We start from the raw sequence: 22,577 nt of genomic DNA, 5'->3' as shown, positions 1-22,577 counted from the left end.
AACATAATTGCCTAGATCCTTGTTCGATCAGGTTTTCGATTACTCCGTAGCGCGTAACCCACCCTCCACTCCCCTACCCTTCTACCGTCGTCAATACCCTGACCTGTCCTGCCCTACTGTGTGTCTGTCTGTCCGCCCTTGTACTTTTACCGTACACGCATGCGAGGTGCAGTCTGGCTGCAGTCTATCTGCATCTCTGCATCGCTGCAACCTGCACGCTGCACGCTGCCAATCTGCAACCAGTCTCTCGGCCTGCATGGAGCTTCTCTCCTTAGATCCCCAAGACCCAAAAGTCTTGTCTTGCCTGGTCTTGTTGTAATACAATAGTCTGGTCATCTCTGATGGTGGTCTGGCCCCGTCGTCTCCGTCCCGCCTCGCTAGATTGTGTCTTGACTCTCGAAAAGGTCTGGCCCCGTATGCATCAGCTCGTCGTCGTACGTACCCCTACCCACCTTTATTCCACAATAATATTACAATACATGTCCAATCCAATAATTAATTAATACTTTGTTAGTCGACCAACTAATAATACTCCATAATACCTAAAACAAATCCCATCTCCATAGTTAACCATCTCCAGTTATTGCTTGCTCCGTCTATACCTACTAATCATCACCATCATCCTCATCATTCATCATTTCATCATTCATCATTCATCATATCAAGCATCGTACGGAGTACTTAGTCTTCACTCTCCTACAACAGTATACGAAGTATATGCGGACCACTGTACGGAGTACTCCGTCACACATCAGGTACACAAGTGATATCGCATACTCATTTGTGGTGGTAGAATCTATAGTTGAACAGACACATTTTTATCATTGGGTACACTCTTTGTCACTCCGTTTATATTGTACAGCTGTCATTCTCTCACCGTTGAGTGCAGAACACCCATACACTGTACAGTAACTACAGCCCATAGTATACGAGTACGAGCACTGCATGCACCTCGTGTACCTACATACACAGTAAATGTAATTGCGCATCATAGGTTGGGTATACGACATCCATCCAACCAATCTCTATATACTCTTTCTACCGATCTCCCTCTCTCTATGTCGTTATCTCTCTTCTTGTGTTCCTGTGGTCTATTACTTACAGCGTCAGCACTCTCCTAACCTTTTGACAAGAATCGATCGCGATCAATTGATTGACCAATGGGAATCCATCGAGGGAGAGGGCAACGTTCCATCTTATTACCTGCCCGTCCAGCTAACTACATACCGTATCAACTGTGCACACACATTGATTCTCCTCTTCCGCTCTACCAATATGAATACGAACCTGTATGAACATGAGTAGTGATGGCGAATATCATGATGATCCCTCTCTAGCAGGACTCAGAATTCAGGCCTCAAGAGAGTGACCACCACCTCACCTCACCGTCGGCGGTTTTATCAATCGCACTAGCTTCCTAATCCTCCGTCGCTCCGTTTCTATCATCATTGTTTTTCCCATTTACACCTCATCTTCTTCTTCCCTTTCCTATTTGTGTGAAGTTACACCGTACTTACTGAATAATTGCTTCTTGCCATGCTTGTACTGTGTAGTGTGCGATTGTCATATTCTCTCCATTACTCGATCGCTTGCTCGCTTACGAGCTTGTACTTGTAGCTAACCTAACGAACGACACTGGTCCATGGTCGCGACGTGCCTGCATCCCTCCATCCCCATTCCATCTCATCCACCCATCTCCATCCTATCCCATCCCATCCCATCCCTCCAGTGTCCAGTGTCATCCTAACCCCATCCTCATCCTCTTCCTCCTCATCATCTCCAACTCCCACTCTAGCGGATATCCAACCACGTCAACAATGTTCTCGTGGTATCGGCACGGTACCTGACGCCAACCACCACCCCTCCTCCTCCTCCTTGTCCCCACCCCCACTGGTCCAATTCCTTCATACAGCACAGTACTCTGTACAGCACAGCACAGCACAGCACAGCACAGCAGCAACAGCGGCCACAATAACAACAAGGCCATACAGCTCTAGCTCAAGCTCCTCCAAGCTTCCCCTTCGGCGCCGACGGTGGCACTTCGGTCGTAGCTGCCGTTCTCGAAACAACAATCAAACTTCTGCTTCTTCGACCAACGGCATCAGATCAGTAATATCTGTCTATATCTGTCTGTATCTGCATCTGTATCTGCATCAATTGGTATCAGAAACAACCACAGCAACAGCATGGCTGACCCACCGTCACGCCGTGCCCCATCCAATCCTGCTGCTGGTGCTGCCTCTTCTTCCGCTTCTGCTGGTGCTGGTGCTGCTGGTACTGCTTCTGCTTCCGACTCTGTTGCGGCAACCACTGCGGCGTCCACTGCTTCCGCCAACGCAATCCCACCTCCTCCACCGCTACCACCACCCCAACCCAAAACAACCTCATACTTCTCCCGATTCGTGACCCAACCGTTGACCGCATACGGCTCACGGCCTGCCAGCTCCCAAACGAATCGCCCCGAAAGTGGGCGTCCCAATCCGCTCGTACCAAGATTGCCCGGGTAAGTGTCCCTCTCCTAATCGCCCTACGTATCACCACACATCTACTCTACTCTACTCGACTCGACTCGACTCTGCTCTGCCCTATCTAGCACCAACCCTGCATTGCATCTCTGCTGTCCCTCGTTCTTCGTTACTGGTCACTCGCCGACCGTCGTTCGTTACTGGCCATTACCTCGTTTTCTTTCCTTTTTTTTTTTTTTTCTTTCCTGCCGCCTGCCGCCTGCCGCCTTCCCGGTCTGCCGCGTCTTACGTTGTATCACGTCTGCCTCTTTTTATCCTCCTACAGCGCGGCATTTTCAAGAGCCACTGGTTGTCTTTGTCTGCTGCATCCACCCGTGCCCGAAATCCACCGGCCCACCGCCTCCACGCGACGTCGTTCCCGTTTTCCTGTGCCCGACTCTTCCCGTCCGTCCCTTGATTCATTCATTCATCCTGTCATTCGCATATCATCCAATCCATCCAACCGTCCCGTCCATGTAGTAGTTGTCTCGACAGTTATTCGTTCGCTTCCCTTTCCCCTTGGCCCATCACTGAGTTCTACCATCACATGTAGCATCCGCACTGGCTTGTCGCAAGATGCAAGCCATAAAACGGGCCTTGATATCTCCGCCCTCGATATCAACCGCGATAGGACCCACGCTGTCCTCGCCGGCAAGGAGATTCTCAAGACTGTCCGCGTCCAAGATGCAAGGATCGTCGAAGAGACGAACCTGCGCGCCGCCGTCATCAATGCTGCTGAGCATAGCACTTCCCACGCCCGGCAGCGTGAGGGACTTACCATCCATGATGTGAAGTGGTCCCATGGCCAGTTCAACACGCATATTGCAACCGCCGCCGCAAATGGAAAGATCATCCTGTACGACCTGAATAGAGCTGGCGTCGAGTTGGCTCGTTTACACGAACACACTCGCCAGGTCCACAAGATTGCTTTCAACCCCCATCAAGGCCATTTACTGCTGTCCGCAAGCCATGACGCCACCGTGCGTCTGTGGGACTTGAGAGACATGAAAAAGGATATCATGACCTGTCCGAGTAGAGATCAGTACGCCGGTATCAACGGTGGCATTCGTGATGTCCAATGGTCCCCCACTGACGCCGTAGAGTTCGCTTTCGGGACTGACAATGGCACCATCCAGCGATGGGACTTTCGGCACAGCAAGGGTCCAAAGCAGAAGATCACGGCCCACGATCAGCGGATATGCACCTCGATCGACTGGCACCCGGACGGCAAGCACCTGCTCAGTGCAGGCGTCGATAAGACCGTCAAGGTCTGGGACTTCTCTGTAGACGGCCGGCGCCAGAAGCCCGCCTTCGTGCTGACCGCGCCTTACCCTGTCTATAAGGCAAGATGGAGGCCACCCTACTGGTCCGACGAATACCACGAAAAGGGAGTGTATCAGTGCACGCAGCTGGCAACATCTTACGACAGGGACCATCCTGCCATACACGTATGGGACTTTCGGCGTCCTTACCTTCCGTTTCGGGAGATCACCAAATTCCCCAGCGCACCATCTGATATGCTTTGGCACTCGCGTGATATACTTTGGACCGTCGGCAGAGAAGGTGTCTTCCAGCAGAATGATGTTCATTTGGCCCCCAAGATCGTGGATCGCCGCAACCTGCAGGCTTTTGCAGTATCGCCAAGTGGCGAGATGGGTGGATTTGCGCAGCGAAGGGCCCGGCACCATCCGCCAGGCCTCGACTACTCGACTGATGACACGTACTTAGGCGAGAAACGCAGCCCTGAGAAGAACAGCCTGCGAAGTTCCGCGGATGACAGTCTGGATGACAGCTTCCTTAGCTCCTCCATCAAGAAGCATCATGGGCGTACAGCGAGCAATCGTTCGACAAAGTCATTTGGAAGTAACCCTCCATCAGACATAGTACCCAAGGTCATGTTTCTCACCGATTCTATGGCCATGCATAATGACTCCTTCAAACCAAATCAGCTCGCTTTCCGTGGCATGCTGCCTGGTGCACCGAGCATCCAGGTGTTTTCATATCTTGCCCAGAAGTACAGGGCAATTCCCCTTCCCGACCCTCCTACCTTGCAATCCTTTGCCGACGTCCAGCATGTGTTTGACCAGAATGCCGAATATGCACAGCGAGCCGCGTTCTACAGGCAAGCTGAGACTTGGAGGATAGTTGGGTTGTCAATTGCGGTTGCGACCAGGCGCCGGGCAGAGTTGCACAGACAACAGCGTTTATTGCAGCTTAAGCCTGCCGCAGTAGTGCCACCTGCCGCTGATGTAGCAGACACTACCGCTTCGAAGCCTGTGATGGCACATGACACAGTGCCCGCTCATCCGCCTCCACAGAACCCTGCCGTGCGTGCCATCCTAGGTGCTCCTGACAAACCACAGGCGTCTCACAATACAGTTCAATTGCTCTCTGCAAACGAGAGTACTTCGAACCTCCCAACCCCGCTTGCGCGACCTCTCACAAGCTCTGGAGCAAATGATGCGGCTTCGCGTCAGTTGTCTCAGCTTCCCGATCCGGAGCATGAAGAAGAGATCAAGCTTCCACCAGCCATTGCAGGCCCGCATTCCACGGCAGGGAAGGAAACGGCGGCCCAAAGAGACGAGGATCCCACGATTGCCGCGGATCGACCCAACTTCAGCGGCCCACATTGGTATTCGTCCAACGACCTGGACGAACGTCGAGCCATGGTCGGCAGTTGGCGGGCTCCACCGCGAGCACCGCTGAGTCTGGAGCCTACCGATTCTCACGGGATCAACATCCACATACCGCCTCGACTGGATCGCCACAATTCGGACGAAAGCTTTGGCATGTTTTCTGCCTCCACTGACTCGCAGCGGGGTACTTCGATCCCGGACTCATTTGCTAGTGGGAAGTCCCAATCCCAGAGCATGGAGTCAATACCAGAAGCGTGGCAGCATCCTCCTGCAGGCTCTAGTTTTGGGCCGCCAAGATCTGCAGAGCTAGTTCAAATCTTGAATGAGCGGGCTGCTGGAACCTCGGCCTTGGGTAAAAGCATTCAGGTATCCCCCACGACCATTCCGATTGGTATGTCAGAAATCGGCAGGGACATACCCTCCGTACGGGGCGGTCAGCAGCAAGGTTCGGCCCGTAACGGGACGGCACAGTCGATCGAATATAGCAGTCAAGAACGTGCTGTCCAAGATATAGAGAACTTGCGCCGCAACAATCAGCTCCTGCGTCATGATAGCTCCGAATCAGAGGCCTACTTGAGCAGCAGAGACGGAGCATCCATGTCTCGAGACTACAGCATTGACATGGAAGCCAGCGGGACGATTGTGCCTGAATTCCATGAGGAGCCTCGATCCCCGCAGGGCCAGAGGCTTCCTGCAGCCCTGCACCATGCAACGGAGAGTGCTCCTCCGGCACTTGACCCGTCAGCCGAGCAAGGAATTCTATTGTCAGACTATCAAGCCATGCGTATTGACGCAGAGGAAGGATCGGCATTCTCAGTGATCGGCCTCGTAAACAACATCTTGACCTTCAACACGACTACTCTGTTCGAGGCGCAGATGTCGTCGCTCTTACTGCTGCTCCTCACACCTCTGCTGCCACAAGCTGCTTCGCCTGGGCAGTCTAGCTTCGATGATGCCGAGGTCCAAGCAATCTTTTCAGACACACTGTCTGGGCTGGGACTGACGCCCACTCAGGTCCAAACCGTGATTTCTACCCAACTGACCGATCTGCTGGCGACAGGCATCAATCTATTTCAGGCAGAAGCCATTTTGCACACGTACCACTCTCAATTGCATAGCTTCTCTCTGTATAATTCGGCTGCATCTCTTCGTCGTCTCGCATACCCTACCTACCCTGCTGTATACGAGCAGGCGCTGAAGGATACTCAGCTTGGCCTACTGTGTTTGAGCTGCAAGTCACCAATTAACAATCCCCAGGATAAGATGCGATGCGAGAGCTGTAAGCGAGCTCAGGCACCTTGTCCTATATGCTGGGGTCGATATCCAGCCTTCGAACCCGTGTCGTCCAAAAAGTCAAAGTCAAAGTCACGTTCGAGCTTGAAGGAGAGGGATTACGGCCGGAAACGGTCTTCCCTACCGCCCGTTTCTGGCTTTGACCAACATACATCTGTAGAACACGAATCGAGCCCATCCGTGCCAGAGAAGCCCACCCCTCCCAAAGCGACATTGTGGACGTGGTGCCCGTTGTGTGGCCACGGCGGTCATACGAACTGCCTTTCCACATGGTTTGCGGACTCTTCGCTATCAGACGGAGCCTGTGCAACAGAAGGCTGCCTCTGTGACTGTGTTCGCGGTAACAGACGAGACGCTAAGATCGAAGAGCTTCTGGCGAAGAAAGCAGAGAAAGAGAGAATGAAGGTTGTCAGAAAAGGTGACGACTGGAAAGTTTCCGAAAGCAAGGCCGTTTCTGCTGTACGAGGAACCTTCGGGCAATCTGGTGCGGTGTCAAAGGACGCAGCACAGAACGAACCGCCGGCGGTGGCCAAGAGAGATGATGGACGACGAGTCCGAGTCGTTGGACCCCAGGACGAACGCCACTAGTACACAGCATCAACTCAAATTCCCCCGGACGAGCCAATACTGGGCCGGCAAAATGCCTGGGTGCTACTCGGAATTCAGCCGTGCCTCCGACTATCTATCTTTGTGTACAATTGCACCTTGCTTTATGCCGGCATCGGGCACAGCTAATTGATGAAGCGAATGCTTTGACATCACCCACGGCACTTTGCAAAAAGAACCAAAAGGCCCGAAGATGATGTCCAATGTACGAGCGGGAACGACTTGTATGCGATGCCCGCGGCTGCATACATCACACCGCTTTTCAAACGCGGATGCGCCAAGGCTGGTGCGAGTCTTCCCCGGCTGCGGGTGGCTGGAAGCGGATGTGAAGGATCGCGAACAACCACGTTTTTATTTCCAACGACCATGCCACCCATGCGGATTTGTGAACATTACTCACACGTGCCTGCGGGGCAGGGTCTCCTTCTTTCGAAGATCGAAGACCCGTGTGACGTGAAGTTGACGTCCGAATCCTTTGCCGAACGTTGATGTGACCCTGTCGTGAAGTCGAGGTTTGTATCAAAATCGAATTCAGAGTGTACGATATGCGATTATACCCATAGTTACTTTAGACCGTCGGACATTTTTGGTTTCGACGCCCATCATTGAAACTTAATCAATAATAATAACAATAATATTTTACAAACTAAGCCCTTTCTTCCCTCCTTCTCTCCTTCTCTCGAGTCAAAAGGATACTACCGCTCGCGTGACACAAAGACACGCCTTCCAGCTTATCAGCAGCCACTTCCCCCTCCCACCAGCCTATCATATAACGAGTACACGATATTCGGATGAATCGAACCCGGCACCCCGACCAATGACGAGCCATCGGGGCACGAACGCGAACTTCGCCGGATGACCGCGCCCGGGGAACTGGGAGCGCTAAATTGAGATAATTGGAAAGAAGAGAAAAAAGCAAAAGGAAACGAGGGAGGGAAGTTGGGGAGGAAGTCCTTTTTAGCGAAAGTTTGCTGAGGAAAAATTGGTTTGGTGTATCGGGGTTGTAGAAATGAATGGACTGGATGGATGGAAGGGGAAGGGAGAGAGAAAAGGTATGGAGTTTAGAGGTATTTCGTTTGACGTATAGATTCGTTTGGTAGGCTTGTAAGTGGATGGATAGATACAATCGATAGGGGTAGAGAAAGAGCACTACTATGTAGGTACGCCTAGGGTTTACTCCTTCTTTTCTCTGTTTCTGAATGGTAGCATATCTGTGAGTTTCCTCCTTTCTTTTCTCCCTTTGAAGGGGAGGGTATGTGAGGGAGATGAGGGCCATGAAGTTGTTTATGCTGTTTGGTGTGGTCTTGGACGAAAATATCGTATATACATATCTGAGGGAGGTGACATCTTTTTATTTTCGTTATTTGTGGTTGGAATGGGGAGAGAGAGGAAGAGGGTCAGATGGAAGGATACTGTTTGATATGTCTCTGGGGTTTGAGGCGGAGATATCAGGGGCAAGAATAGGTATCACGGACATTGACATTATGTCGAGGTTGTTTTTGAATTCTGTTTGTGTGATTTTCTGGGTTTTGCTCACTCGAGATGGGATGAGAATCAGTCAGGTGGTGTTGATGTTTCGTTTGCGGGATCTGATAGAATATTTTTCATATTTTATACATTTCTTTTAGGGAGAGAGAAAAGAATAAAGGGCCAGGGGAAGAGTTTGGGTTTGTTTACGGTGAAATGGAGAGTGTTTGTTTTATTTAATTGGTAGATTGATTGATTCATATTTAAAATGTACGATACTGACGTCCTGATATATGCACACATCCACACTGGGGATGAAGTATACGCCGTATTATCGTCTACTCATCAATGTTTTACATCTAAGCACGCCCTAAATCGACGAAGGGAATATACGCAGTAGAAAAAGGGAGTCGTGAATTTGTTACGGTGGTCGCAATTGCAGATATGCCTTTAGACTAATTGATGGAGTACATTCCCTTGCACTCATTCTGCTATTCAGGGCCTAAAGAGGGCAGGGGAAGGTGGGTTAGGAAGAGTGTGTTTGTAAGGATCTATGCCGAGTTTGTATTGTTTTGTTTCAATTCGTTTTGAAACATTTGCTTCGTGGTTGTAACTATCGTGGTCGTCATACGATGGAGGTTGAATGACGACGTTGACCGTTTCTCGGCATCGTGTGTATACACACACTTCCCTACTATCCCGGTTTTCTGTCAAAACTCATAACTTAAGATTCGGCCGAAATACCAGGCAACCATGTTGTGTCCCGGAGAAAGATGATTGCTCATCGGAGATTAACAATTTTGTCATACCTCTTCCCGTGCAGCTGGATGTGTTAGGGTTTGAGTAACAACGTCACAAAAGTCAAATTAACTCCAAAAAGAAGGTATCAGTATGGCTATAGGAGTGTGATACAGCTACATACGAGATGCATAGGCGCCGATGCTCACCCCTCGCACCAAGCTGCACATAGCCATCTCATCCCAAATTGAAAAGAAAAAGAAATGAATGCCCGTTCAAAACAAAATACGGAGTACTCCGTACCATACAAAGGGTTCACACAGATCAGTATTCCGTAGCGCCCGCGAAACAGATCTCATGGCCGAGTCGCGACCTTCACCGATCAAGGCAAGACTTGGGATGTTGGGAACCGGGGGTGTTGCGGGCGGTGGATTGTGGCGTTTTTTGACATCCCCTTCGGGAAATCATTTTGCCATGGAGGGATGGAGTAGCTATGTCAGGCTATATTGATGGCTTGCTGTCTGGCTAGCTGTCACTGTTCTCGACGCAATTTCGCGTTGGGCGAAAGCAGATGCCTGGGATAAGGGCCTGATGAAGGGTTCCTCTTTTCCTGGTATGGTAATTGAGGGTACAAGCCTACATGCGGAGTACCGAAACTCCATGTCTACTCCATGAACAACGCAACAAATGCATCCTCAATCAAGCCATGCAGACGCAACAAATTGTGAAGTTTCAGCCCTCGCGCCCGCCCGCCAGCCCGCACATGCAAGCCTTCTGGTGAGGTGTGTGTAATGCAGCGCGAGAGCGGGACTGCCATGCGCACCTCCATGCATGCCTACATACATGGCTGCTGCGAGGCCTCGGGAGTGACGAATTGGGGCAATGCGCGAAGTGCTACGGAGTACTATCTCATGGACATGCCGCTGTTGTGTTACCGTCGTAACTTGCGAATGCGCGTGAATTCTTCACCTTCTGATCTCACCGATCTTTGGGGACCGATGACAGATAGAGACGCAGTGCAGCGCAGCGCAACGCAGTACAGCACATCATGGAGGCTGTGGGAAACTGTGATACTTGAGTTTAGTTACTGTACCTTGGTGGAGGCGTGGCACCGCCGTGTAGTCACTACATGCGGGGAGTGAGCATACGTGTGAGTTAGACTGAAACGATGTGTGACGGACAGATAGGACAGGACGAGATTAGATAGACAGGGGAAAAACGGCGAATACGAGGTGGGTGTGCTCCTCGATGACTTGACTCTCGCTGGGAATTTTGATCCTGGGGGATCGATACTGGTTCTGATCGGTCGGACGAGGGAGGGGTGCGGGGGATGGGGATTCGGAGATAGGCGCAATGTTGGGAAATGTTATGTGCATGCCAGGACTGTCTATCTTTCTGGAAAATAGTGGCGTAGGAGGGAAATGTGTCTGTTGAAGGTTAATTTTGCTTGCTCCTTCAGCACTTCGTATGCACGAAGAAAATGAAATTATTCGATTTATTGCCTGGTGAAAGTTAAGTTTACAGATTGCGCTCGGAAAAGTCTAGGAGTCATGAGGATAACTGTCAACGTTGACCATACCGGCGGTAAATGTGTCATGTGCCGAGCGTTTTCGTCTTGCGTTTCACAGCCCCAGAGCTATGTAAATTCAAAAAGCATGCTGGAGTCGCACAGCTGGTCTTTGGGCGATCACGTAACGTAAGGTGGAAACACGATCGTCGGGATCTGATTTGAGGACCCGGAATTGTGGTGGCAGCCGCAATGTGGACGGGGAATCTGGATACGCTTCCGGCGGTATTGGAAAGCTGTGCGTTGGCCTCGAAATGCCAGTCATCCCGCATGTGTCCCGGAAACTATACTAATCGTCGGGTCGGTCTCTGAAGTCTAGACACTGCGTCTGGCAACGCCCTTGATTGGATCTGTCTGGTTACACAAAATCATCATCCTGTACGGATGAAGTAGAGACGCTGCTACGTATCGCTCGATAATATTGGATGTAAACGGTGAACAGTGAGCCGATATGACGCGTCCACCGTTCGATGAGCATTGGGCGAGTATGTATGTGTGCGAGAGGATCGACAGTCATGTGCATTTGAAATGCAGACTTCGAGTTCAGACTGATGGGCTTACGCAACTATATCCAAGCGCCCATTCCAATTGCGAGAACTGTGACGATGAAGTGACGACCTACGAGTAAGTAACATGCACGGAAATCGAAAGTTGAACATTGATAGGCGATTTGATTGTGATTGCATTTAAGACCATACCCATAAACCGTCCGTGAAAACCGTCATGCCGAAATCGTGAGTCTATTGGGCTCATCGAAAATGAAGCGGGGCATCTTCCGAGCTGTAGACGATACTACGCTCGACCAGCACTCCTTTTGATCCAGTCCGGTATTCCTGGGCAGCATTAGCCATGCAGGCTCCGTCGCCTCATGTGCGTGATCCGTACCACTAAACTCCTCGCCAAACTCATCGTGCACGCTTATCGGGATGCGCTCCAGACGTTCTTCAAGTAGCCGTCCCTCTGTGTGAGCCTGTTGAAGCTGTCGTCGCACTCGCCCATGGCCCTGACGAAGCCGCAGATGGCGTAGGTCTGGTTCTCGCCGGTGTAACTAACCAACAAAGTCAGCATGGTTCCCAATCTCCAAATGATGGTGGCGCCGCTGCTCGTTCTTGTATCTCAAGACTTTCGATTCCCTCCGTATGCGATTCGAGCAGGGCGCCGACCGAATTCATGTGTTTGGGGATTCGTACCGGCCGTTCTCATCGACCTTAGCGATCGAGATCTGGACGCTAGAGTGGTCCTTGGCCTTGATGATCCTGCCAGTCGCAGCGCCTGTTATCGTACTCGTCAGTCCTTGGTTCTTGTTCGCGAAGTTATCGGTGCCCGGCGGTGGCATTCAATACTGACATTTGCGGGGGACGTAGCTATCAACTGATGTTAGCAAATTGGTACCGGAAGAGTCGCAGGACGAATTTTCGTGTGTCGAGATGTGACGTTTGAAATGTATGGAAACTTACAGGTCGACGAGTTCACCGCGTTCTATTTTGAAAAATTAGCATTTGTGTATTTCAGTAGAAGATCAATTATACGAACCGTTCTCCATTTTGACTGAGTGTGTGGTGGGAGGAGTAGGTGTTGTGGTAGTTGCAAGGCGTCGATATTGTCGATGTTGGTTTCGCTGAGGTTGTGGGAATTTTGCGCCTCGGGGCGGCTCGCTTAGATGGGTGCATCACGTGAATTGCAGGGTTTGTGCCACCAAGATGGGACTAGCGTTTTTTACTTCCCGTCTAGTGCCTTTTCTACGCCTCAAGTGTCTATGGTCTCGCCTCACAACTATTTGTTCTGCAACTCCTCTCTCAATACCTTTCAATTGTAGCAGAATGAATTATGAAGGCAGTACTGCTGGTTTATCAAAGACCTTAGCCGAACCGAGTGTGAATTTCATGTCTCTGCCGTCCTATGTCCGTAAATTGATCTATGAACACTATTTTGATCACGGATCTTCAGTCTTCGATCTCAATCTCCTTGGGCTATCTCACAAGTTGATATGCCTGCGTGACCAAGAAGTTGGCCTTCCGCAACACCAGCAGTTCTTGCACTGCGTGCACTTTGCTGGGTGGCTACAAAACATGGAAACCTCTACTTTAGAAACGACATGTTGGACCCTCTCGGATGAGAGCGACTTTTCGATTGCACGACGAAGTAATCGGTTCTGCTGCACGACATTGGGCTTTATGGCGCTTTTGTATGTCAACAAACAAATATTCGAAGAAGTCACAAAGGTGTTCTACGCTATGCACCAATTTCGTGTATGCGGAGGCAATCCACATGGGTTCGGCCGGTTGTTCAAAATGAACGAAACCATGCTGGGCTCACTGACCAAACTTGCACTCCGCCTTGATGTGCCTCAGAAATCGATACCCCCAAGAGGGGGCTGGGAAGACTACCATTATGCAATCCCAACTCCTATCGATCTAGCAGATAGCATTGGATTTAATGTGTTGCAGGAATGGAAATTATCTCATCGAAAGACTGGCAAGCAACATTTGTCCATACACACTCCGACTTGAAGTTGTATTCCGTGCGATTGACATGGATGTCGCACAGGAAGTTCTCATGCCCCTAACCAGATTACCTCGATTGAAAAGTTGTGCTATTTGGGCGCGGATTTCCCATGCCCAATCCCGCAACATAATGGCGAGTAGAGCTCGAGCGAGAAAAGTACACCCGACACTAATATATGCTAGGTCTTGGATGGTCGCCAACCGACAAATGCCAGCGATGAGTGGACAATGAGTGTTCATGAGCCAGATGAAACACTGGCTGCTGCAATAAGTAGCACGATACGTCACCTCACCACACCACAGCAATCCTCGCAGTGTTCTTTCAATTATCTTGGTCTTCCACAAGGGCTGAGACGCCTGATACTATTGCATACGGATCTAGTATCTCATTGTGACAGACAGTGGAGACCTCGCATGAACCGACCTGACATCAGTTCGGCAGGTGCTTGCGATTGCAAATCATACGGTGAACCTTTCTTCAACGAAGCAGGATGTCGATGCCCACCTTATCCGTACCAACAAAGAGCTGACGATCCACTCAATAATCCTTGCTGCTCGGAGTGTACAATTGAAAGCTATAGTTATACTTGTTTCTGTCCAGTCGGCAGCAATTTTCTTTCCTCGACTTGTCGATGTTATACTCCGCGTCATTCATTGTTCTCTGTCAGTCGACAGGTCAGAGAAGATGCAATGAATGTCTACTATTCGGAAAATCGCTTCCTCATTACCCCGTATGGATCTCCTCAATACAAGGCCGTGTCGTACGATATGATTCCAATCATCCCTCTATCTTGGGGCAGAATGATCCAGACGGAACTTTCTCTCTATCTATCAGAAATATCTCGACTTGCGCTTTTGCGAATACGGTGGATGGAATTGATGCTTCCATGGACTGGGGAACTACCATATATAACACCCGTGTCGCCTGCTTGGCCTGATTTTATCGAGACCCTCCATCTCATGAAGTCTGCCATGAGCCTCAACGCGTTGACCTTTGTTATCTTGATCCCTTGCGAAGCATCTGATTTTCTTGAGAGTGGGGAGGAACCAAAGAATAACAAGTATTGTGCCCTGAATCCTCACTTGTTCAAGGCACTTAGAACACTTGGGACGGGCGGTCTGAAGGACTTTTTCGTTCACTGTATAGCACGACGACCTGCACACATCAAATCTCTTCATGAAGAACGACTGATTGAAAGATTCGTGATGGGAGAAGCATATGATAGCACGAAGAAAGGGAAGTTTCACTTCAGGTCGATTGATAATGACGAATACCCAGAGTATCAATCTACATAAATGCATGGCGGCGCCCGGACATCGCTCCTTTGACAGTCATGGTAGTGAGTTCCGCGATCAGCTCTTTAGCCACCGAGAACAGACCACTTTCGGTAAATAATTCTGGACCATTTCCAAAGTTCTCTTTTCTCTTTCATTTATACTCGGTGCATACCAGCCTATGTCTTTGTGCGTCTTCACGTCTATGATTCTCATCCCTCATATCATCAATCGCATATCCTCTAAGTCGATTTCGACACCGCAACTCAACTGTGGCACCTGCGTGTAATTGCTTTGATCAAGCATGTGCCTCGTCATTTGCAATGTCTGTAATCCGCGTCAGTGACTAGAACTCATTGAAAGGGTCACATTTGGCTTACCTGACCGTAGGTTGGCTCACTCTCATTCTTCATGACTTCCAAGAAGGCCCAAGTCATTGCGCCCGTGTGCTCTCCTTCGATTCTGGCATCCGCACTCGTTTGGTCATCCCTACAACCGCTAAACATAGTCACCATCTTCTTTTCGCTGCCATATTGTCCTTCAAACTCCCCGCCCTCCAGACCCTCCTCTTCTTGCTCACCCATGTGTCTCAGGCCTTGGAAGAAACTTGAAGCACCAGCAAGGAGCTCTCGTGCCTCGCCCATTTTATTGTACGAAAAGCCACCATCGATAAGGTCTCGCGCTTCACCGACCAATTTCACACCTGCCTTCAGGTTATCCAACAGCGAGATGTTACCATCCGAGTCCGAACGATAAACAAATGGTAGCTCAACTGCAGAACCCGAATGACAACAGTCCATAATGATGAACAAAGTGCACCCGGGCGCCATATATGTTACCAAATGCTCATGAAGAATAGTACTGCTAATCTGTCCACGCTGCTCGAAGTCAATCGGAACAATTGAGTCATCGATGCCATTGTCTCTGTTCCCGTCGACATCGTGAATCTGGCCTCCGTGGCCGGAGTAGTGGAGGAAGAGAGTGCAATTTGGTTCAGAGACCAACCAGTCCATTGCTGCCAGGATATTGTGGCCTGTCGGATAGAACGGTCCTTGGGGATCCGTGGTAGGCGCGTCGCTCAAGGTCACTCGAGAGCGTTGGTCATCGCTGTATCCTCGATAGCTGAGAAATTCAGCGATGTTTTCTATATCGGAGATGCAGCCATTCAAGGCGTGGGATGAGCCGTGGTAGTTGATGCCAATAAGGAGGGACTTCTTGCGGTACGCCATTGTGGTATTTGGTTCGCTCTCCGTACTTGTGAGACTATTTTCGTAACAGTATCAAGAGGTGGCTGAAGTGTGGCGGGTGAATTTTCTATCAAGGTTGGGCAAAGAGGATGTTGCGGATAGAGTGAGGCATTATCGTGGATGTAGCTGCATGAAGACCCACCAGCTGCCCACCATCTGGAAATGGTTGGTTCCCGGCAGCCTTCCGCTTATTCGGAATTGTTGCACATCAGCCAGCCACGTGAAGTCGCTCACTAAAGGAATGCTTTGCAGCTGGATTTAGCTTTCAATTCTCACTTACTAGTGCATCAAGTAAATCCTTGTAGTTCCTACCATTTCTCGAGATGTAAGAGATGTAAATTCATAGAGCAGGATGCTGTTTCAGGTCGGTGACACTACTTCGTGGTAGTGCACTGATATTGGCTTCCATAATGTTCAACATCAATAAGCTTACAATGACATACTTGGCCATAGAAAGATTTACAGCTCCATATTTTTTTTCTTCCAATAGAGCATGGCTTGAATTGGCGAAACATCAATTCAACACCAAACATAAGTAAAGAGAAAAGTATTCCAAACTGTCCACCGTTGCTGACGAATCCGTTTCTGTCGTAGCGAATTATCCACATGAGCGCACGAATTCAATAGCAATCTTGCAGTCCATCAAGCGTATTCCTACTCTTTGTTTAAAAGTACGTCAATGCGCCCTAATCACCGTCTCTCCCTTCACAATACGAATAAGGCGGATTGAATACAACATAAAAATTACTGTGCCTCACGACCTGCCTAGCTGTTTTGCTAAAGTGATTATGGGGCACTCCGTTCCAAAGTGTTGGTGAAATGGATTTCTCCTCACGGATTTTTGGTATTGTATTACGTTGTATGAAGTCAGTGCGACATTCGTGGCTTGGACGTCTGGGCATTTGTGCTTTTTGTTACACCGCGCTCACTACGACGCAATTTAGGACTTGAGCTTGATATTGGATGCTCTGTCAGCCATGACTCGTTCGGCGGTTGATAGTTTTCCATTTGTCGCAAGTCTTCCCATTGTTGATACCCCTCCGCTCGTCGTTTAAAGTGTGAACTGTTGAAATTGGCAGGTGAACTGTTGAAATTGGCAGGTTTTATCAGTTGGCCAGGATTCTGTACAGTCTCATTCAAGGAAGTCTTGTCAAACCACTTAGGACGAGGTGCGGAGGTGACTCTCCCCAAGGAGGCGTCCTTGCTTGATGTCTCTGCAACGTCACTGTTACTGTTTGCGCTATGAACGTCCCGCCATCCATCAGCACCATCGCCTTCGTAGCCCATCGTCTGGTCCAGTGGATTGGTAGCCATGGCATCAATTGTGCCCAATTTTATTTTTAGTTCAACTCGACGTCGCCTTTCATGAATTTGCCGTCGGCTTTCAGGAATTTGCTGTTTCAGTTCATCTCGATGTCGGCTTCCAAGATTTTGCTGGATATAACAATTTACATCCGCTGGGGTTGCTACTCTCACAGAGTGGCCCAACATGCTTTCAATGTCTCCGAACACTTGGTCTGCAGTTAGCATGTGCAGGTACGGGCTTCGATCATATGCCGCATAGATAATGCCACACAATTGACCGTCTCGCACCACCCATGACCCTGACATTCCATGAACTATCATTGTTAGCGGAAAACGTTCACAATACTTTATAGTGAAGCATGCCTGATACTTACAGCCGGGTTGAGCTACTTGAATCTTTCGCGTTCGCAATACAACACCTCTTAAGATAAGAGATGAATCACCTTTCAAGAGGAACCCTTGAGTAGGTGAGTCTTGTGAATTGGATAGAATCCACACCGCACCCCCCGAGAGTTGATTTGCTTCGATGTGACTCGAAATAAGCACGTCGTGCATCTGTTTTGGGTCGTTATACTGATTTAACGGGACTTTCCCGTCGGGTCGAGACATCATTTGAATCATGGTACCTGGATCAAGAAGCATGAAGTCTGAACTCTCATTTGTTTCATCCTGGAATGAATAATCCCCAGTGGTAGTACCCGAGCCCATGTAGGCCAAGATCTTTGGTTCGGCGACCATGACATGTGATAATAGATAATCATCATATATGAATGGTCTACTTGGATATCGTGGGCTTTCTGCTGATGGTACTCTTGAAGATCGAAGGTTAGAGGATTGACATCGGTCTGGATGCATTTCCGAGGGCGTAGCTCCTGATCTTGCCGGGGGCCAGTCGGTTTCCGAATCATCTGATTCAGAGCTTGAGGTGAGACTATCCTCAGGACTGGACTCCTCCCCGTTCTCAGTTTCAGACAAACCGACGAAGTCGTTGGGGAAATTACGAAACGCGCTGACAATGGCGTGGGCTGATGTCAAAATGAAAAGTTCTTCGTTGACCATGATAAGCCCTCCAATCGTGGACCTGTATATGTTCATTTGCCCGAAAGCAACGAAACGAGCCTCAAGCATGTTTCCATGGATCGAATTATCGGATGGATGAACCTCGATACTGAAAGCCATGGAAGTTGAATGTAGCAGAGCAGATGAAGTTTCTCCCGCTGACGGCCAGGGTGCGTGAAGAGACACATGAGGCCCTTCCACATGATATGCGAGCAGAAAATCTTCCAAATAAAGTAAATTTTGCACAGACTTTCTGACCTTTGCTCTGCATGCCCTACTGCCACAGAATATCCAAACAGTAGGCTTTAGGGTCGCTATACCTGATGCTGAGCTTAGAGTGATAAAATGACCCGAAGCACTGCGTAGTGTCGATTTTTTACCTGCCAGGCAAAGAACCACTTCTGTCATCACTTTCTCGTCTGACAATGAACTCGGGAGAAGCATCGTGGCCTGACGTATGTGATTCTCTAGATCGGGACGTATGGTTTTGTCAAACTCGGTTTGGATATCATCGGGGCAAGGCAAATCCTTCAATAGCCCGACATGAAACTTGTCTATCATGAAAACGGATGTACTTTGAATGCGTGCGTTGATCTTGTAGCCTTGGCGATCGGAGGCGGATTTTGTGATGTCTGATCGCTTCGGCAGCGGCGGGGTAAGTTTACTGGCTTTCTGATTGCCTTCACCAGTTTGCATCGTGTCGTTAGGTGGAGTGTAAGTGTTCGGAGATAGAGAAACGGGTGCTTTGCTAAAAAATGCTGTCCCCGAGACATTGGCATCCAATGTAGCAAGGTGACCATCGAAACAAGCTCTGGATCACTTACAGTAAGCGATTATCTACGAAGAAGAGTGGGATTGAACATGATTTGAACCTACAGGGTATGGCCGCCACTATGAATACTTGTAGCATCATTCAACGTGTTCTCCATATTTGGACTGGATTCAAAAAATAAACAAAATATAATCGATAATTCCCTAGGTGCGGAGAGGAGTTCTTTTGAAGTTTAGGCATCGATGCCTCGTCCAAGAGAAGTCCTTCGTTTCAGCCTTGTCTTCTGGCGCTAACAGAACGCTGATGATACGTCGGAATTCGTTGAGCTTTATGAATAGACGAGCCGGATTCAGCTTTCCCTACGTGTCAGATGATTTGCGGGGTCGCATATGAACATGCTGCAGCCTGGCTTTGCCTGAATCATAATATCATAATATCTCATCTGCCTTCTTCTCTCACAATATCTTCACCCCAGAGTTGCCCCTCCGAAACCGCATGCTGATGGCCAAACAATCTTTATTTTCCAAGTCCGCTTTGGCAGACATCGCCAAGTTGAGCAGCAAGCAAAAGTGTTCAATAATCAATACATTTTGGCCCCACTTGAATCTTTCCAGTGAAGCATACAAAGACACAAGTTACGCAGGCTTCCTTCGATATCTCGGTCGAAATCTGCAATATCTGCACCAGTACAGCTCGAAATTGGTTGTTCAAGACTGGGACGACTTATCTGCAATGTGTGAACATCTGCGAACTCATCGAACCTCCAAAAGAGCTCTGCTTCTCGAGAGTATCCAGCGACAATACATTAATACACCCGAAAGTCACGTCGGTGCTTCGATTGACCTCGCAGCCCGGCTTTTGCTTGGGCTGAATATCTCTGGAATAGGTATGCCAATCAGACGGTCGAACACTAGGGACAGCCAAGTTCATTGGCATGACAACCAGTCTCTAGATGAGATGATCATGGCGGAGTTTCCAACGGGAACGAAGCAGCTGGCAGTCTCGACCCTGGCGATCGATACTTCATTCACCGCCGTAACGTTAAAAAGCGTATGTCGAGTCAACATCCGATGGACAGATAATTTGGTGGATCATTTGAAGTTACATGGAAGGCGAGGCGACAGGACTTTATCGATCTACCAACATAAGATCTGTCTTGTGAATCATCTGAAAGGACCTGAATCGAGCATACTACCAGAAGATTTATTGAGAGAGACCTTGACGACCCTTAGTATTCTTTTTCCTGTTGGCGATGAGGACACGGAAGCATTTTTGCAGGACCAGAACATTCAGTTCTGGAATGATTATTCAGCTAGAGAATCTGGGTTTAGAGGACTCGATGATTTCAAGTATTGGAAGCATAGGCTGACGCAGTTGCTGACCTTGTATCACGGACCTCCGGAAACTGTTATTCAGACACTGCTGGACACTAGGAACGTATCTCAATTCGCAACTCTATGGGTCGCTATCTTTGGTGTGTTCTTTTTAACGATCTTATTTGGTGTTCTCTCAACCATATATTCCGTCAAGCAATACAATGTGGCCGTGAAGTCGTACGAGCTTGCAATCGCTCAAGCTTGTCAGCAAAACTCCGCGCCACTGGTGGGGTTTTGTGATTGAGAGAAGTGGAAACTACTAGAAAATGAAACTTTATGCGAAATTCGACCATTACATACTTGCTGCCTGTATTTCAATATTGTGAAAACCATACACACTCTATTCGCATGGATGATGCTCTAATCATTACGGGTCTTGATCTCATGCCTTGGGCATCATGTCAAGATACTCATTTTATTCGGAACCAGATCCTTCAGATTCAGATTCAGACTCAAACTCACTCAGTTCGATACTCTCATCAGAAGTATCATCGGAGTCTTCCTCGACAATTCCACGCTGGTATTTCACATCCTTGAAGCTCGCCCGAAACACTACACCAGCCTCTGAAAACAAAGTTGGTACGCGCTTAAAAGCAGCCTCAAACGGCGCAACGTCACAGAGGATCGACACCCTCTTCAACAAGGGAAGCATTTCCAAGCAGTTGGCCGCAAGATACTCCACCGCACGACCACTCGCGAGCCTCTTGTTCTTTTCAATCCAGTTCATCTCAAGTACAAGCTCGGAGAGAGACGGCGGTAAGTTCTCGATCAATGAATCAGGCTGCACTGTGGCGATTCGTTTCAGAGCACTTAGCGAGATATCTATCAAGCCACTGATTGATATTCGGACGTCCTCCAGTTTCGGAAAGTCTCGTAGCCCGTGTAAGCGACCGCTGGTCATATGGTCTTCGCTATCAAGGTGTAATTTCCTGAGAGATTTACGATGTCGAGTAAGTGAGTCGCTAAGTGATCTTAAATCAAAGACAGAATCGAAATGAAGGGACTCATCGGCGCCACCTTCCTGATCCCACCACATCCGTCCGTTCTGGTAGAAACATCTCTCGTCCCGGTGAGTGTAGTGTAAATGCTCTAGTGCACGACAACTGTTGACCAACAATGTCAAAACGCCTGTTTCAAGCCAGCAATCATGGAGAATGAGCTGCGTGATGTGGGATGATCCATTAGCAATGGGCCATTTCAGAACCTTCTTTTCACCAGCTGGCTTAGCAGTCTCCACCAAGCCGATTAATTTAAGCTGTTGAAGGGAAGGTACTCGAAACAAGGTGGACAGTTGGCGTAGCCGCAGTCCGCCCAGATCAATTGAGACTGAGCGAAGATGCGGGAACTTGTGCATGCCTTCGAAAGAGCGGCCTGATAATGCATGGCCCATCAGCTCAATCCACTTCGGAGTTTGATAAGGTGTTTTTCCATCGTCTACTGTTATGCTTGTGACGTTTGGCGTGTGCATCAAGATAGCGGCGTATAGTATTTCCTGTTCCACACCATCCTCGTTGCATTCAGTCGCCCAAGTCTTCCAATCTAGCAGGCCCAAACCCCTGAATCCGCCTTTGAGTGTCCTTTTGTCTTCCAGGGTTGGATGGTATTGCTTTCGGTCCTCGTGGACACCAGTCCCATAATTCAAGTTGAGGTTACGGACCCTCTGCGCTGCTACAGGGTTCGACATTACCGTTCGCAGAAACAAGTAAGGGTTACAGAAGAAGCTGTTATATCCAGCATAGAGTGACGGCTGTACCAAATGATAGAAGTGGCGGTTCGTTTGTGACAGACTAAGAAGGGTTGCAAGTTGGAAATCTTTGAGGTTCAGAGCCGGTAGATTTTCAATGATATTTAGTAGTAGTTCCGTTGGAAGCCCATCAAGAGTGGCCTCAACCATTGGTGGCTCAGAGGCGTCATCCTCCCAAGGTTTGGTGATCACTACCTGCGATGGCAAAGGTGGAAATTCATCGTTGCTCGCGATAGCAGGCCCAGCTGCACTGGTATCACTCTTATCTAACCTGGATCTTCGAGCCATTACGAGGTAGAGAGACTGGCATTCGAAGATTTCACTTGGTGGGGGACCCGGAAGCTAGATGTAATTGTGTAGCTTGTAAGGCTTCAATTCATCTAGTGGATATAAATGACTGATGGACAAGGATATACACAATAAACCGAACTACTACTAAAGAGATGTGGTGTATCTGCTCGCATTAGGGTTGGTGGTTGGTTGT

At 49.1% G+C, this 22,577-nt stretch overlaps 10 protein-coding genes across 10 annotated transcripts; 5 read left to right on the top strand and 5 right to left on the bottom strand.

Moving 5' to 3' along the window:
• Positions 1-1,702: 1,702 nt before the first annotated feature.
• On the top strand, positions 1,703-7,127 carry BU24DRAFT_61589 (uncharacterized protein). The gene is made up of 2 exons (XM_033534471.1): positions 1,703-2,503; positions 3,058-7,127. The coding sequence occupies exons 1-2, from the start codon at positions 2,187-2,189 to the stop codon at positions 7,019-7,021; spliced, it is 4,281 nt and encodes a 1,426-aa protein (XP_033378945.1). The 5' UTR covers positions 1,703-2,186; the 3' UTR covers positions 7,022-7,127.
• Positions 7,128-7,590: 463 nt separating this feature from the next.
• On the bottom strand, positions 7,591-8,482 carry BU24DRAFT_61609 (uncharacterized protein). Its single transcript, XM_033534472.1, has one exon. The coding sequence runs from the start codon at positions 8,313-8,315 to the stop codon at positions 7,686-7,688; it is 630 nt and encodes a 209-aa protein (XP_033378944.1). The 5' UTR covers positions 8,316-8,482; the 3' UTR covers positions 7,591-7,685.
• A 2,576-nt stretch (positions 8,483-11,058) lies between these two features.
• On the top strand, positions 11,059-11,645 carry BU24DRAFT_427717 (uncharacterized protein). Its single transcript, XM_033529284.1, has one exon. It carries the CDS (start codon positions 11,263-11,265, stop codon positions 11,437-11,439), a length of 177 nt encoding a protein of 58 aa, XP_033378943.1. The 5' UTR covers positions 11,059-11,262; the 3' UTR covers positions 11,440-11,645.
• Positions 11,519-12,354, bottom strand: BU24DRAFT_444492 (ribosomal protein S21e; the record flags this gene model as incomplete). The annotated part of the gene is made up of 6 exons (XM_033530640.1): positions 11,519-11,644; positions 11,697-11,859; positions 12,002-12,083; positions 12,159-12,175; positions 12,269-12,290; positions 12,345-12,354. The coding sequence occupies 5 exons, from the start codon at positions 12,352-12,354 to the stop codon at positions 11,730-11,732; spliced, it is 261 nt and encodes an 86-aa protein (XP_033378942.1). The 3' UTR covers positions 11,519-11,644; positions 11,697-11,729.
• Positions 12,355-12,631: 277 nt separating this feature from the next.
• Positions 12,632-13,321, top strand: BU24DRAFT_414172 (uncharacterized protein; the record flags this gene model as incomplete). The annotated part of the gene is made up of 1 exon (XM_033526200.1): positions 12,632-13,321. One exon carries the CDS (start codon positions 12,632-12,634, stop codon positions 13,319-13,321), a length of 690 nt encoding a protein of 229 aa, XP_033378941.1.
• A 176-nt stretch (positions 13,322-13,497) lies between these two features.
• On the top strand, positions 13,498-14,783 carry BU24DRAFT_61432 (uncharacterized protein). The gene has a single exon (XM_033534470.1). It carries the CDS (start codon positions 13,544-13,546, stop codon positions 14,609-14,611), a length of 1,068 nt encoding a protein of 355 aa, XP_033378940.1. The 5' UTR covers positions 13,498-13,543; the 3' UTR covers positions 14,612-14,783.
• BU24DRAFT_400062 (peptidase C14) lies at positions 14,540-15,951 on the bottom strand. The gene is made up of 2 exons (XM_033525439.1): positions 14,971-15,951; positions 14,540-14,917 (listed from the first exon to the last, which is right to left on the bottom strand). The coding sequence occupies exons 1-2, from the start codon at positions 15,817-15,819 to the stop codon at positions 14,810-14,812; spliced, it is 957 nt and encodes a 318-aa protein (XP_033378939.1). The 5' UTR covers positions 15,820-15,951; the 3' UTR covers positions 14,540-14,809.
• Positions 15,952-16,236: 285 nt separating this feature from the next.
• Positions 16,237-19,260, bottom strand: BU24DRAFT_427715 (uncharacterized protein). The gene is made up of 3 exons (XM_033529283.1): positions 19,078-19,260; positions 17,517-19,012; positions 16,237-17,456 (listed from the first exon to the last, which is right to left on the bottom strand). Exons 1-3 carry the CDS (start codon positions 19,128-19,130, stop codon positions 16,705-16,707), a joined length of 2,301 nt encoding a protein of 766 aa, XP_033378938.1. The 5' UTR covers positions 19,131-19,260; the 3' UTR covers positions 16,237-16,704.
• Positions 19,261-19,403: 143 nt separating this feature from the next.
• On the top strand, positions 19,404-20,678 carry BU24DRAFT_61421 (uncharacterized protein). The gene has a single exon (XM_033534469.1). The coding sequence runs from the start codon at positions 19,469-19,471 to the stop codon at positions 20,591-20,593; it is 1,125 nt and encodes a 374-aa protein (XP_033378937.1). The 5' UTR covers positions 19,404-19,468; the 3' UTR covers positions 20,594-20,678.
• On the bottom strand, positions 20,439-22,568 carry BU24DRAFT_427713 (uncharacterized protein). The gene has a single exon (XM_033529282.1). The coding sequence runs from the start codon at positions 22,379-22,381 to the stop codon at positions 20,765-20,767; it is 1,617 nt and encodes a 538-aa protein (XP_033378936.1). The 5' UTR covers positions 22,382-22,568; the 3' UTR covers positions 20,439-20,764.
• Positions 22,569-22,577: the final 9 nt, after the last annotated feature.

Source organism: Aaosphaeria arxii (genome assembly GCF_010015735.1).
Source record: "Aaosphaeria arxii CBS 175.79 unplaced genomic scaffold BU24scaffold_11, whole genome shotgun sequence".
NCBI lineage: Eukaryota > Fungi > Ascomycota > Dothideomycetes > Pleosporales > Aaosphaeria > Aaosphaeria arxii.
The sequence above is the reverse complement of the archived record's forward strand: the minus strand, read 5'-3'. Positions and strand labels throughout refer to the sequence as shown.